At 32.2% G+C, this 16892-nt stretch overlaps 1 protein-coding gene across 1 annotated transcript; it reads right to left on the reverse strand.

Moving 5' to 3' along the window:
• Nucleotides 1-13558: 13558 nt before the first annotated feature.
• LOC129899705 (uncharacterized) lies at nucleotides 13559-14586 on the reverse strand. Its single transcript, XM_055974732.1, has one exon. It carries the CDS (start codon nucleotides 14300-14302, stop codon nucleotides 13748-13750), a length of 555 nt encoding a protein of 184 aa, XP_055830707.1. The 5' UTR covers nucleotides 14303-14586; the 3' UTR covers nucleotides 13559-13747.
• Between the last annotated feature and the right edge of the window lie 2306 nt (nucleotides 14587-16892).

Raw genomic sequence — 16892 nt, forward strand, 5'->3', positions numbered from 1 at the left:
CATTCTCTTTCTTCCTCTTTCTCTCTCCTTTCTCTTTCTTCCTCTCTTTCTCCTTCTCTTTTTTCTTTTTTGGTTCGTTTTTTCTCTTTCTCTTTCTCCCTCTTTCAAAAATAATAATTAATTATCATAAATTAGAATAATTAATTGTTTTTTTTAAAAAGGGAGAAAAAGAAAGAGAAAAAATAGATAGAAAAAAAGAAGAAGAAACACGCAGAAAGAGGGGTGGGGGGTAATGGGTGACTTTAGTTATTAATTAAGATAAATATACTATAGATCGTAATAAAAAATAATTATTAATCTAAAAGAATTTATTTATATAAAAATTCCTTGGAATTGGATTGGGCATTTAATTCTAAACCGGTAGGTCCAAATTCCATCTACCTTTCACTATAATGTAGTAAAAACTTTATATTAGTATGTTAAGTAGTGGACGTCCATTTTTTTGTGTGGACCCACCACTGTGCAAGTTGCTCAACTTGCCTATCACTATAAATATGGCCATTATTTGTCATTATGAAGTAGAGAAGATATACTGCATTTCCTCTCCTTTTCTCCTATGTTCTTCCTTTGTTCTTCCTTTCTCTGTTATTTCTTGTGTCTTATTATGTTGAAGCTAGTATAATTTTATAACACGTTATCAGCACGATGCTCCACTACTTTGGGCAATATTTTTAGAAGGTAATAAAAGGGGTAAGAATTTTATTTTCTTAAAATGTCTAATATTTCAAACTTGAATTTACTGCTCTTGATATCTCTGGAAAAGGCTACTCATCATGGGCACTTGATGCCAAAATTCATCTAGAATCGATGGGTCTGGCAGACACCATTAAAGATGATAACACGACATCTAGTCAAGACCGTGCAAAAACTATAATTTTTCTCCACCACCATCTTGACGAGGGGCTAAAATTACAATATCTTACATTAAAGGATCCCCTGAAATTGTGAAAAATTTTTAAAGAAATATATGACCACCTGAAGTTGGTCATGCTTCCACAAGCACGTCATGACGGGTTAAATCTGAGACTAATGGACTTTAAATATATAACTGAATATAATTCTGTCTTATTTAGAATTATAGCTCAGTTAAATTTAAGCGGAGAAGAAATCACTGAGCAAGATAAACTGGAAAAAACATACTCCACATTTCCACCCGCGAATATGCTCCTACAGCAGCAATATCGCAAAAAAATTTTTACAAAATATTCTGAATTATTATCCACCTTCTTATTGATGAAAGACATAATGAATTATTAATGAAAAATCATGATAGTCAGCCCGTTGGCTCTTTGCCACTCCCTGAAGTGAATCAGATAAATTATAACCAATGAGAAAGAGGCCATGGCCCCAGTCGTGGTCATGGTCAAAGAAGAAATTTTAATCATGATACTCGGCTGGCACAGAGAAATGACCAACAATATAAAAGGCAGGGTAAAAAGCCATAAGCTTTACCGAAGAATAATCCAGAAAGTGTATGTTATAGATGTGGAGGTGTGGGGCACTGGTCGCGGACTTGCCGGTCGTCAAAACGTCTGGTTCAGCTATATCAGGCATCATTAAAGAGGACAGAAAATAATCCAGAGATAAATTTTATCTCTAAAGATAATATTGAGCCTATGCATTTGAATATAACCGATTTCTTTAATTTTTCAGACAAAAATATGAATATTGATAGGACTAATAATATATAAATATTCTTCTTTTTATATGTATTAAATATCATGTTTGTATTTTCCTAGTCAATGTAAATAAATAAAATTTGTGTAATGTACCATGTGTTAATACTTATTTTATTTTTTATTGAAGAAAATATGGAAATGCCTCAAATCTTGTTTGGATCAATGATAAATCAAGAGGATATTTGTGTAATTGATAGTGGAACAACTCATGCTATATTTAAAGACGGGAAATATTTTTCTAACTTACTAAGAAGAAAAGCAAATATTACTACAATTTCTGGTAATTCAAAAATGATAGAAGACTCCGAAAGAGCTACTATAATTCTGCCTAAAGGGACAAAAATTGTTATAGAAGATGCATTATTCTCTTCTAAATCCCTTAAAAACTTGTTAAGTTTTAAAAATATCCGCAAAAATGGATATCATGTTGAGACACTAAATGAAATGAATATTAAATACCTTGGTATAACCAAAAGTGTCTCAAGCCAGAAATATATTTTGAAAAAATTACCAACTTTGTCATCTGGTCTATATTATGCAAAAATTAGTGCAGTTGCAGCACATATGATCGTAAACCAGAAGTTTACTGATCCAAATACATTTGTGCTATAACATGATCGAATAGGTCATCCTGGATCAATAATGATGAGACGAATTCTTGAAAATTCAACTGGACATCCGTTAAAAAACCAGAAGATTCTTACGACTGATGAATTTTCATGTGCTACTTGTTATCAAGGTAAATTAATTGCCAGACCATCGACCTTGAAGGTTGGCATCGAACCTCCTGGATTTTTAGAGCGTATACATAGAGATATATGTGGACCTATTCATCCACCTAGTGGATTATTTAGATATTTTATGGTCCTAATAGATGCATCATCTAGATGGTCTCATGTGTGTCTGTTATCATCTCGCAATCTAGCATTTGCAAAGTTGTTAGCACAAATAATAAGATTGTGAGCGCAATTTCCAGATTATCCAATTAAAGTCATTCGCCTTGATAATGCTGGAGAATTTACATCCCAAAATTTTAATGATTATTGCTTATCAATTGGGATAAAAATTGAACATCCTATTGCTCATGTTCATACTCAAAATGGCCTTGCAGAGTCATTTATAAAGCGCCTACAATTGATAGCAAGACCTCTACTAATGAAAACAAAATTGCCAATTACTGTTTGGGGTCATGCTATCTTACATGCAACAGCACTTGTACGTCTCAGATCGATACATTATAATAAATACTATCCGTCACAATTAGTATTTGGTCATGAGCCAAATATAGCCCATTTATGAATTTTTGGTTGTGCGGTATACGTTCTTGTAGCACACCACCACAACGTACAAAAATGGGCCCTCAACGAAGGTTGAGCATATATATTAGGTTTGACTCACCCTCCATAATTCGATATCTTGAACCATTGACTGAAGACTTATTCACTACTCGATTTGCAGATTGTCGGTTTGATGAAACACTTTTTCCGCCATTAGGGGGAGAGAAAAAGGAACCCGAAAAAGATAAAGAAATTGCATGAAAAGTTTCATCACTATCTCATTTTGATCCACGTATCCGCACATGTGAGCAGGAGGTCCAAAAGATCATCCACTTACAAAAATTAGCAAATCAAATGCCAGATGCATTTACGGATTTGAAAAGGATAACTAAGTCATATATCCCTGCAGTAAATGTGCCTATCCGAATTGATGTCCCAAAAGGACCATCTACTAGTATCATAGCTTCTGAATTCCAAACACGCCTAAAGTGTGGTAGACCATTGGGATCAAAGGATAAAAAATCCTAGAAAGAAAAGTGTGAGAAATAATAAAAATGATACTACACAAGAACCTCCTGAAGAAGGTTAAGATTTGAGTAATTCTGATATTCCTGAAGAAATCAGTGAGCCCGAGACCCAAGTGAATGAAGAACTTTCAATAAGTTTTATCGGTGATGAAATAAATTTAGATCAATCAAAAATCACGATTGATAATATTTTTGCATATAATGTTGCACTTAACCTCATGCAAGATAGTGAAAGTCTTGAGCCTAAATCCATCGAAGAATGTCGACGTAGATGTGATTGGCCAGAATGGCAAAAGGCAATTCAATTAGAATTAGACTCACTTGCTAAATATGAGATTTTTGGATCAGTAGTCTGAACCCCTGAAAGTGTAAAACCAGTTGGCTATAAATGGGTTTTTGTGCGAAAACGAAATGAGAGAAATGAAATTGTAAGATACAAGGCATGCCTTGTTGCACAAGGATTCTCTCAAAGACCCGGGGTCAACTATGAAGAAACATATTCACCGGTTATGGATGGAATAACTTTTTGATATCTCATCAGTTTAGCTGTACATAAAAATCTTGAAATACACCTAATGGATGTAGTTACAGCTTACCTTTATGGTTCACTTGATAATGAAATTTACATGAAAATCCCAGAAGGATTAAAATTGCCTGAAACATGTAATAAATCTCGAAAGATGTACTCAGTGAAATTGCAAAGATCATTATATGGTCTAAAACAATCAGGGTATATGTGGTATAATAACCTAAGTGAGTACTTAATAAATGAAGGCTATATAAATGATGTCATTTGTCCATGTATTTTTATTAAAAAAATAGAATCAGAGTTTGTTATACTCGCCGTTTATGTTGATGACATAAATTTCATTGGAACCGCTAAAGAGGTCCAAAAGGCGATTGAATATCTAAAGAAAGAATTTGAGATGAAAGACCTTGGAAAGACAAAATTTTGTCTAGGTCTGCAAATTGAACATTTAGCAGACGGGGTCTTTGTCCATCAATCTGCCTACACTGAGAAAATCTTAAAAAGATTTTACATGGACAAAGCACATCCATTAAGTACTCCAATGGTTGTTCGATCACTTGAAGTGGAAAAAGATCAATTTCGACCTCCAGGAGAGGATGAAGAAATTCTTGGTCCTGAAGTACCATATCTCAGTGCTATTGGTGCACTTATGTATCTTGCTAACGCAACTAGGCCTGATATAACATTTACTGTTAATTTGCTAGCAATGTATAGTTCTTCCCCAACGCGAAGGCATTGGAACGGTATCAAACATGGTTTGCGCTACGTGAAGGGTATTATTGATATGAGTTTGTTTTATACTAACAAAGGTTATGCAGACCTTATTGGTTATGCAGATGCATGTTATTTATCAGACCCACATAAAGTTCGATCTCAGACAGGCTATCTGTTTACACACGAAGGGACTGCTATATCATGACGATCTACAAAGCAGTCCATTGTTGCTACTTCTTCAAATCATGCTGAAATAATAGCAATTCATGAAGCAAGTAGAGAATGTGTGTGGTTGAGATCGATGATACAGTTCATCAAAGAAAGATGCGGTCTGGAAAATGATGTTAAAGTACCCACAATTATATTTGAAGACAATGCCGCGTGCATAGCGCAATTGAAATGTGGCTTCATAAAAGGAGATCGAATGAAACATATTTCACCAAAATTATTTTTCACACATGATCTACAGAAGAATGGTGATATTGATGTACAACAAATTTGTTCGAGTAATAATCTTGCAGATTTATTCACAAAGGCATTACCAACATCAACTTTTGAGAAATTAAGATATAAGGTTGGAATGCGTCGTCTCCAAAATATCAAATGAAGTTTTCATCAGGGGGAGTAAAATACGCGCTGCACTCTTTTTCCCTTCACCAAGATTTTGTCCCACTGGGTTTTCCTGATAAGGTTTTTAATGAGGCAGCACTCAAGGCGTATTACTAGATATGTGTACTTTTTTTTTCTTTACTAGGCTTTTTCCACTGGATTTTTCCTAATAAGGTTTTAACAAGGCACAATATTTATGGATGTTTATAATAGCTATGTATATTATTTCTTGTAAAGTTTTTTTTATTTACACGTGGACATCCAAGGGGGAGTATTATGTAAGTATATATGGATGTCCACTTACAGCAGTGGATGTGGATGTCCACTTGGGCAAATTGCCCACCTTTTCTTGGCAATTTGCTCACCATTTCTGTCTATATATTGCCAACTTTGGCAACAAACATGTATACACACAGACGCACAGAAATATAGATACACGACAATTTCTCTGTTTTGTTTCCTCTTTTGTTCTTCTATTTACTCTCTCATTCATTTTGTCAAGTTGATTTATTTTATAACATTATTAAAATTTTAGTACCTTTTTTTTTTAACGTATATATCTCGAAAGGCAATATCTACCTATGGGTGGATGGGGTGGAGGGGCTCGAAAAGATACCACTTACCAGAATGTTGTTTAGTAGGCACGTGTAGCGACGTCATGCAAAGTCACGCTTCATTAGAAATTCCCCCAAGAAAAATCAGTTTTGTTGTTTATTCACAGTTTAACATCAGTCTTAGTAATAATACTATAATATTCAACTTGTCGCATAAGTGATTAGAGTTGAATTAATTAATTTGTTCAAGACGGCGTTCGTCTTTGAAAAATATTATATATTTTAGTTAGTCAACTACTATGCATGTAAAAATGCTAATTAATAAGTCCTATTATCATCCTGATAAATATTTAAATCTCGTATAAATCTTTAAGGATATTTTCTTAATGATTTTCCTGGGAGCATTATGTGTGAATTTATTTACAAAATTATTGAAAAATTTTATATTTATTTTTTCTTAATAATAAAATTATAAAATTAAAAATACATAATATTTATGGCCCCTAGATTGATGAGACTTAGCTTACACCGGGCCCTCATGTGCCTCCGCCACTTAAAACATTTAGTCATTGACACAACCTATTTCAATTAGTTTAATTACCAGTTGGTTTAACAATATATATAAATAATAACAACAATTCTTAACTAAATAAGGATAATTGTGTTCACGACTTTGTTTATGAGTTATCTAATTAATTAGATAGCATATTGGTGTAGAAAAACACAATTGATTAAGTCATCGTGAGATTAGGTGGAAGTAACTGTGTATCGTTCCTATTTAACATTACAGGGCTTCAAATGACTCAATATTTATTATAAAGTGCAGGGCCTATGTTAATCTGTTTATGTGTATCGTTTCAATTTTATTTTGAAATATCACGGGGGACTATAATATATATATATGTGAGATTTACCCAACTCTCTAGGGCTCTCCCCACATGGTGTCCACCATGAGAGCTAGAGTTTGTCAGTCCGTATAATGCCTTGGGTTCCATGTTATTCAATGAATTTCAGAATACTATTTGAAGGTTGAACCAGAAGAACTGAATAGAGAAGTAGTGTTTGTGTTCTAAATGAGAGAAAAGATAGAGAAACAAATAGTGAAGAAGAAGAGAGAATAGTAACCCAAGTAGCTAAACAAGTTCAACAACTGTTGTTGCTAAGCTTCTGTATTCATATTTTGCAGAACTCGTGGATACAATGATTTGTTTTTTTTATTTTCACGAGAACACTGAATTACCTATCTTGATTAGCAAACTTGTAACAGACATTCTAGTTAGGAGGCATGCAACCCAATTTGCATTACAATATACAGTAATAGTGTTGCAAGGTAAGGCTGCGTACAATAGACCTTTGTGGTCGGACTCTTCCTGGACTCTGCACATAGCGGAAGCCTTAGTGCACCGGACTGCCCTTTTAGTAGTATTCCTGGATCCTGTTTGATATACTTTACAATTCTAAGTGTTGCTTTCATACGAGGACTCGTGGGTTGTTGGAGAAATTTACTTAGTGTCTGAACACTGAATGATATGCCAGGTCGGGTAGCTGTTAGAGGTAAGAGCTTGTCAATTAACCTTGGTAGGCAGTTTGATCTGCCTCTGGATCACTCTTTAGATCCTGATTATTTCCTATATGAGTATCATACTGTCTAGATGTTAATTTGATGTTAACATCAATGGGAATTGACATAGGTTTGGATACTGATAATTCAACTTTTGAGATAAGTTTCAACGTGTACTTTCTTTGATTCATGAGTAAGCCTAGCTAATTCTGATCTAGCAAATTCAATACAAAGAAAATATTTGAGTTCACCTAGGTCTTTCATTTTGAAAGCTTTGCTCAAAGAATCCTTAATTCTCTTGAATCAATTTCAAAATTATCTCCGGTGATTAGCATATTATCTAAATATATGAGTATAATGACCATGGATTCACTGGATTTTTTTGTAAACAATGAATGATCATGTTAACTCTGTTTGAACTGAAATTTCATTAAAGTTGTCGATAAATTTTATATTTCATTGTCTTGGAGCTTGTTTAAGCCCATACAAAAATTTTACAAGTCTACACACTTTTAGGTCCTGTGACTTCTCCTCCTGACTCGTAAATCCTTGAGGAAGATCCATATTTCATCATATAGATAACCTTGTAGGAAGGCATTGTATACATTTATTTGATGTATATGCCACTTTTTTAATTTGCAGCAGCCAAGCCAAGATTGTTCTCACTGTCACCATTTTTATCACTGGTGAAAATGTTTCTTGAAAGTTTATTCCTTTTTGTTTCTTACAACCTTTGGCTACTAGATTTACTTTAAATTTTTCTATCTCTCATATTTCTTTGTACTTGACTTTATATACTCATTTACACCCTATAGATCTTTTATCAGGAGGTGAGGTCATATTTTTGAAGTGTTATCGTCTTCTAAGGCTGTCATCCATCTAGGATCCTTCATAGCGCTCTTGAGAGTAACTTGAAGGTTTTGTAACAGATGATAGACCAATAATATGCTTGGTGTTTGGAGGATAAGTCTTATAGCCAAATGCGAATGTATTTGTTCAATGCATATGGAGTATTAGTATGTATGTTCAATAATACAAAATCCTTCAGCCATATGGGAGGATGTGCATTTCTGCATGATCTCCTACTTTGTGACGCAGAAGGAACTTGTTGGACAGAAGAGACATTTGATACAGATTGAATTATATTTTTTAGTTGTTGTTTTATAAGTGCAAAGAAAGTCAAAAGGGAGGTGCACATGCACCGCCCAAGAAGAAAATGCGCATTTTACGCGTTTCAAAAGTTATTGCCTCCTTTAATAACTTTTGACAAGAAAATGCGTATTTTTACACGAAAACGCATATTTTACGCGTTTCGAGTTTCCTATAAATAGAGGGCTTCTTGCCCTCATTTAGATCATACCACAAAAATACAATCCAAAAGAGTAAGAACACAAAGAGAGTTATATACCAAGATAAATATTGTAGTCTTGAGTGTTCTCTTTAGTGAACTTTTACACGAGAGAAGTGTTTATTGTTTTTTTTTTTTGTATTTGAGAGCAGTGTACTCCCATATCATTATAATAAAATCCTTCTACCCCGTGGTTTTTCCTCTCTATCTGTTTGAGGGGTTTCCACGTAAAATTCTCGTGTCCAATTTATTTTCATTATTTATTATCATATCAAACTTTAGTTGTGGTGCTTCCTCCCCTAACAATAACGACTTTATAGGTCTACATGAATCAAATCAAATGAACTAATGCTCTTTGTATATACTACTAGAAGTAAAAGGTAGTCTTGTTTGTTTACCACAAGGACACACAGTGTACTTAGCTATACATTCTTGACCATTTTGTATATCAAAAGAAAATAATTTTTTAAGTATAATGGACACATGACCACATCTTTTATGCAAAAGACCTACATCACATTTGGTTTTTCTAGAAACAGCTTCATTTTCCCTTGCATCTAGAATGTTATTATAACACCCCCTAAAGAAAAAAATTAAGTACGTAAATTATTTTTTTATGCGTATAGATCGAATGATTATGTGTGTTAAGATTCATTATCAAGTGAAGAAGGTGTGTCAAAAGTGATTTAGGATTATTAGCGATCTCTAGCATTAAGTTGAGTTCAAAACCTTCCTAGTTACAAATCATATAAAAGAGAGATTTTGGGACAAGCAGTGGTTGTCGATTACACACAAGAAAAATTATTTCTTCTCGAAGCACGAGACAACAGTAAAACAACAAAGGTTCAGAGGAGTGAAAATAACTTCCATAAACTAGTGTTTTAGGTGTTGTTAGAGTTAAGGTTGTAATAGGATAGGTATTGAGGGGTAATTAGTCTATTATTGCGTTTAATTGGTGAGGTAGTGAAAATTGTGAAAGAAGAGAGTTTATCTTCTCTAGAGTATTTGTAATAGTTAGAGTACATTGTTACATTGAGGTACTAGAGTAATCCATCATATTATAAAATTATAATTTGGAATCGCTCGTTTGAAAATAGTAAAGTTTGGTTGTTGAATTGAGGTACTAGATTCGTAACATTCAAATTTTTCTAAATACTAAAAAAATTAGTATTTGAGCCAAATTCTAGTATTTGAATTTTTTTAAAATTTAAAAATTACCCCAAATTTTATATTTTATAAAAACACCCATCATTTATAATTTTGGACTAAATTTCAGTCTTAGTATGCTATATAAAATTTATACGTTTATATACATATTTTAAATAATTTTTATCCGATCTAGCTCTGCGAAGTCACTTGCAATTATAAGTAGCAATAATAGTTTTTCGTATACAAAATTAATTATATTTTTCTTTTGTTTCCTTCCTTTTTTTTCAAAATTCAAATTAATTGTGTACGTTGTCATGGTTTTTCATGAAACATATTCATTATAAAATGACAATATAAATTTATTGATATTTTAAATAATTTTTAGAATTTATGAATATAAATTATATTATTTTAAAAATAAAATATTTTTTTCAAAATCTATAGTCAAATGTATGGTGAACTTTAATAAATAAAAAAATGACTGAGCAATATGAGTTGTCTAAACTTGTTAGACTTGAATAAAGTTCAAATAATTTTTAAAATTTAAACATATGTTTTAAATATAGGTCTCAAGGAGGCTAACTAATGTAATTATATTGTCTAACACATCATACGACTCCGCGTAGGACGAAATACGTAAATATCCACTTTTAATATCTGATATTAAATATTAATCACTATTTTAAGAGTTATAATATTTAGCCTTTTTTTTTCTTAAAATAAAAATAGTTTCAATCAGGATCATAAGAACATTAAAGTAATTATTTGGGACCTCAATTTTTTTGGGCCCTTACTTTCTCTCGAATATGTATATATATTATTAAAAAAATCTCATGTATTGATAAATTTGAAGAAAAAAAAACTTAGTAGAAAATATAATAATTTTATACCTCACTTAATATAGAAATTGTTGTAATAATTGAGAAATTGAATAATGTTTAGTTAATTGCATTATTCTTTCTTTTGTGGATATCTATTTTATTTATATTCTGACGATTATCATAACAACAACAACAAACCCGGTATAATCCACCATGTGGGGTATGGGGAGGGTAGAATGTACGCAGACCTAACCCCCACCTTGAAAGGTAGGACGGCTATTTCCGAAAGACCCTCGGCTTCAAGAGAAGAAAACAAGATAAAAGGTCAGATAGGGACAAGCATATCGAAAACAAAATGAAAACAAGAAATAGTAAAAGTGAAAAAGTCATGGTAGAATGGTACGGAAAGAAAGAGACATTAACTACTATAAATAAATAAGATAAGATAAAATAAGATAAGATAATTAAAGTACAACGGGCTCACACCTATAAACAGCAATACAATGTAGAAATCAAATGGCAATAAACAATGAGAAGAACTATAACTAATTTATTATTCTTATATTTTACTTTTTTTATTCCCCTTTCACTATTTTCATTTACTTATTATTAAATATTCTAAAGTTTGTCAAACAGTCAAACATTGTACATTATATAAAATTTATCGTTGTGTATTTATAAAAAGATCAAATTTGCTTTTGGTATTTTCTTCAAATTTCAAGCATTAAAACTAATCAAAATTATTTTAATTTCATTATATCAACTAATCAAATTCAGTGCAACACTATTTCGATATCATTATATAAACTTTTCAAAATTTTGAGTTAGGTTTATTATTCTAATTTTATATTATATATTTTTCATTAAAAAATTACATTGTTTACCTTCTTACTTCATAATGTTCGTATCTATCCTAACTCTCTAGACTTCATTTGTAAATTACGTTGAGTATATTATAATTATTTAATTTATATATGTCACCTAAAAAAAAGACATCTAGTTTGACTTTAGAACCCAAACTTGTTGAGATGGTCTTACTTTGAACAATAATACGCAATATATATTGTACTATGTATAAAAATAATTTTGCATGCAATATAGATATATTGTAAGTGTCTTAAAATGTATTAGATTTATTTTGATAAATTTTTTAACATAATAATATATTAAAAGAGAATTATACATACAATATAAATATATTAAAATTATATAGCTATAAATAATAAATATTTTTTAAAATATGTTATATTTAAATAAGTTTCCGAATAATGTATGCAGCACAATAGAGAGTTATCGTTGGGAAAGCAAATGATGATTACTGGGAAGGTTGAATATAGACAAAGGGAGAATGGATGTGTCAATTGAATATGCAGGCGATACGATCCGTTCTTAATGTGCATCATTCTGTTAACCTTAATCTAGAATTAGCAAGCTATCATGGTTAAGAAGCTGTTAGAATTAGTTAGAAGTTGTTAGATATGGTTAGAAGGTTGTTAATAAATGGTTAGAAGTAATTAATATATGAGTATACAAAATACACAAATACATCACACTATACAAGTGTGAGTATATAAAGGTGTAACCAGATACTGTACAATATAATTTTCATTTTCTCTGATATTTCCTTCTCTCTCTAACTTTACTCTCCCTTCTCTCTTCTCCTCTTCTCTTCTGCTTCGTCTGCATCTTCTTCTCCTTTCTTCTCCTTCCTTCTTCTTTTCATCACTTTATCTTCATGTCAAAGCTACACTGATGGAGCCATCACATTCATGTTCCAAAAATGATGAAATTAACACGCAACAAGCAAAGAGAATGAATAAAAAGAGAGAGAGTTTCTGTTTAATCACAGATATTAAAGTTAGAAACATGATAATTTAAGTCTTTAAAGTAGTAATTTTTAAAAATTGATTTGTGTTTTTTTAAGAAAATTGTAAATGAAAGTTTCATAAACTCCTAAATAATTGGACTGAGCTATTTTTTTGAGAACTTGAAAAATACTTAAAATCAAAAAGTTCGAATTCAAATCAAAAATTGTTTGACAACCCAATAATTGACAGAAAGAGATGGATTAGATATTGAAATCTACCCAAGCTTCAATCCGATCAAATTTCATGATCAAATAAATATTTGAAGATGCAACAATAATTATTATTTATTGTAATTTCTTAAGTGGAGTCCGAAAAAAATTGTGTATACCCATCTGATCCTTATAGAGTAGATAAACTATTTTCGATACAGTCTCGAAAGTATAAAAAAGGCAGTCCGATGCACTAAGACTCTCGCTATGCACAGGGTCCGGGGAAGGGTCTGACCACAAGGGTCTATTGTACGCAGCCTTACCTTGCATTTCTGCCATAAACTGTTTTCAAGGCTTGAATCCGTGACCTCTTGGTAACATGACAACAACTTTATCAGTTACTTCAAGACTTCCGAAAGTATAAAATAATAATAAAAAAACATTAGAAAGTAGTAGGCCTTGATCATTGAGTAGTATTTTTAAGTATTATCTTAAGATTTACAAGAAGAAACAGAAAAGTTCCTCTTTCATCAGTCATCTCTAACACCATCAACAGAGCAGCACAACATTTTTATATACTCTTCTTAAACCCCCTTCTTCCCCTGCCCCCTCACCTTCAACCACTTTACTAATTCTCCCATAATAATCCCATTCCCATATTATCATATAGTACTATATTACAATATTCCATTCCCATATTACAACAAAACCCTCCATACTTCTCCCAATATTGATGAATAAATAAATTCATATCTTACAAAATTTTGAAGAAAAATAATAATAAAAAATATAGTTACCCACGCGTTTCTTTTTCTAAATTTCTCAAATTTCAGACCTTTTCATCTGCTCCACATGTCTAAAAAAAAAAGTTATGGAGAAATTAAGATCCCGAAAATTCGAAAACTTTGTCGGCATATATTCGGGTCGGGTCTTCTTATAGGGAACGTCAAAACCGGATCCGCTTAGTATTCCAGCCGAAGCAAACGCCTCAAATCTCTAGTAGCAAAGTCATCAAAGGACTTGAAATCTTCCTGCTTTTTATTGAAAAAGGAAGGCAAGGGAAGAGCTCTAGGCGACGGCGAATTTGAAAAAGCTGAACCGGCGTAGACGTCAGCCGACGATAACCCGACCCGGATCTGCTTGGGCAGCATTTCGGTTTGACTCGGTCCGTTTACATAGATCGAATTCAGCGAATCCAAAGACTCACCTCTCCTCAAAATCGTCACCTTGCCCATAACTACGCCACCGTTAGACTTTCCGGCGTTGTGAGTCGGTCTCAAATCTTCGGAACTCGCAATTCTCCTCCTCATCAACGGCTCAGGTTGGTTTTTCAGCTTCTTCTTCTCGGATCTTTCCCTTTCCGTTCTGACGTCCGGTTTCCGGTTCCCATAGGAAGACCTAGAGTTAAAATAGCCATTTCCGTTTCCAAAATTGGTTCTCCGACGATAGCAGGCCGTCGGTGAAACTCTGAAGCGTTGAATTAAAATATCCTGTGGCCGCAAAACCTCTGTTGCCATAATTTTTTCGTATAATGAAAATCAACAGAGTTGTTGAAAATGGGTTACAGGAATTGAAAAAAGAAGGTTGAATAATTTCTGATTTTTCCTGTTCCTTGTGGTGAGGATAAGGAGGGAAATTGTTTGTTATTTTTCTCTCTCAATTGTCAAGGAAAAGGGAAAAACAGTTATTCTTGTTTGTTTTTTTGAATTTGAAGAATTGGGTTAGGAGGACAGAAGGTTTAAATACAAAGAGGGGAGAGAAAAAAGATAGACAAGATGTGGGGACGAGGGATGCGCGGGTTGAGGGGATTTGTTTTTATGGGGCGAATGGTCTCTGTTTTTTTTAATTTAATCCGCAATGCTGAATAAACATTACAAATCGCAAATTTGGTAATATTTTCATGAATGGAAAATAAGTACATTTTATTCTTTATTTTAAAATATTTAATATATTACTTATTTCTAAAGTTTTATATATAATATAACAAAATATTATACAACAACAATAACCCAGTGAAATTCCACAATATGGGATCTGGGGGGTAACATTACAAATCGCAAATTTGGTAATATTTTCATGAATGGAAAATAAGTACATTTTATTCTTTATTTTAAAATATTTAATATATTACTTATTTCTAAAGTTTTATATATAATATAACAAAATATTATACAACAACAATAACCTAGTGAAATCCCACAACATGGGATTTGGGAGGGTAGAATGTACGCAGACCTTACTCTTACCAAGGTAAGACGGCTGTTTTCTGGAGACTCTTGGCTCAGTAAAAGCATAAACACATAAAAAATGTTAGATAAGAATATGAGATTAAAAGCTTTATGAGAAAAACAACAAACAAATAACGAATAGATAACAAATAAATACAAATAAATAAATAATGAAAGCGTCACAGATAAAATAGAATAGTCAAAACATAGAAAATAATAAATAGTAACAGAAATCAGAAGTCAAAGCGCAAGAGATCGTAATTCATTACTACGCCTATGAATAGAGAAGAACATGGAAATGAGACGGGAGAGTGTTGGTGATTGGGGTTGGGGGCGTTGGGTAGATAGGAAGGAGAAAATATGATACAATGTTAATCATAAAATTTGTTTCTTTTTATTCGTCATTTTTCTTTAAAAAATATTTTTATCATTTAAATATGATTTTTTTTTTCATTGTACCAAACATATTCTAGGGTGGCTTTAAGTTTATTTGTTTTTTTTTTTGGTTGTTTTTTCAGCTTTTCAAACTTTTTGGGTTTTGGGAAAAAATAATTTCAACTTCTTTTTGTGAAACATAAAGATTACTTTATGCATTCTTTTAGTTTCCCAAAGAGGCTTAAGACGAAGTTGTAAACTTTTATTATATTTTTTCAAAAAAAGAACTTTTTGCCACCTTTTCCGATCAAACGCCTTGAAATTTTGTTTAAGGAATTAGTTATATATACATGAATTATAGTGAATAAATTGTTACTAAGGTTGATAATACATGTATAGATCCTGTCACGTCACATAGAGTTTTTAATTGACAATATTGTTGTTTAATTATAATTATAATTATAATAAATTAATAAACTAAAATAGTTGGTTGCAATTTGTGTGTTGAACAAATTTTTCCATCCAATTTCTCAATGAAGGTGACGTGTGTTTTGTTACTTCAGGCTCTAGTGGATTAAATCTATAATTTTTGTATTTTGTCTATAGTATCTGCCACGTCAGGGTCTCAATGAAATGGCCTCACGCTTACCCAAATTAAACCTCCAATTCTTTTACCAACTGACAAAATATATGAATAACTTAAAATAACAACTTACGTGGGTATTAATTATATGAATTAAAATAATAAAATACATACATTTTAAAAAATTATACTATTTGTTTACTTTTTTTTTCCTTTTCTTAAAGAAGAGTTGAAAGTCGACAACTAATTGAGTCATTGATTAGTTTAAATTATACTATATGCATGTGGTTTATATTTTTGCATGTTATTGTACACAGATAAAAACCGACTATGTAATTTAATTTGGTTCCCACATAGACAATGACATTAAGCGAGGACAGAGATAGAACTAGGGGTGGGCGTTCGGTATTCGGTTCGGTATTTTCAAAATTTAGATTCGATAATTCGGTAATCGGTAATTCAAAGTATATACCAAATATCGAACTTTCAAACTTTGGTTCGGTAATTCGGTAATCGGTAAATAAAAATTCGGTTCGGTACGGTATTCGGTAATACCCAAATTTCTGCATCTTATAAGATCAACACTTGCATCACATTATGGATGGCACCACCATCAGGGTTCAAGGATTTCAATAACATTGGAGATTTTTTCTGGTTGTTTGTTTGTTGGTGCTGTAGGTACAGGTTCACAACACATTGGCACAATCTGAGAAGACAACTATGCTTGGTTGGTTGTTTGCATTTGTTTGATCTTTCTTGTGTAGGTGTGACAAGGGTACAAATACAACTATGAAAGGTGCATTCACATCACCCTGGAAGGAGCTGCTCATCAAGAATATCACATCAAACATCACACAACAACAACTACAATCTGCAAACTGAAGTTGAACATGGAGGAGCAACAGCAACTTCCAACAACTA

Source organism: Solanum dulcamara, chromosome 8, assembly GCF_947179165.1.
Source record: "Solanum dulcamara chromosome 8, daSolDulc1.2, whole genome shotgun sequence".
Lineage (NCBI taxonomy): Eukaryota > Viridiplantae > Streptophyta > Magnoliopsida > Solanales > Solanaceae > Solanum > Solanum dulcamara.

What these genes read in the sequence shown, in the direction of transcription:
- LOC129899705 (XM_055974732.1), bottom strand. Translation starts at nt 14,302, where the DNA reads ATGGCAACAGAGGTTTTGCGGCCACAGGATATTTTAATTCAACGCTTC.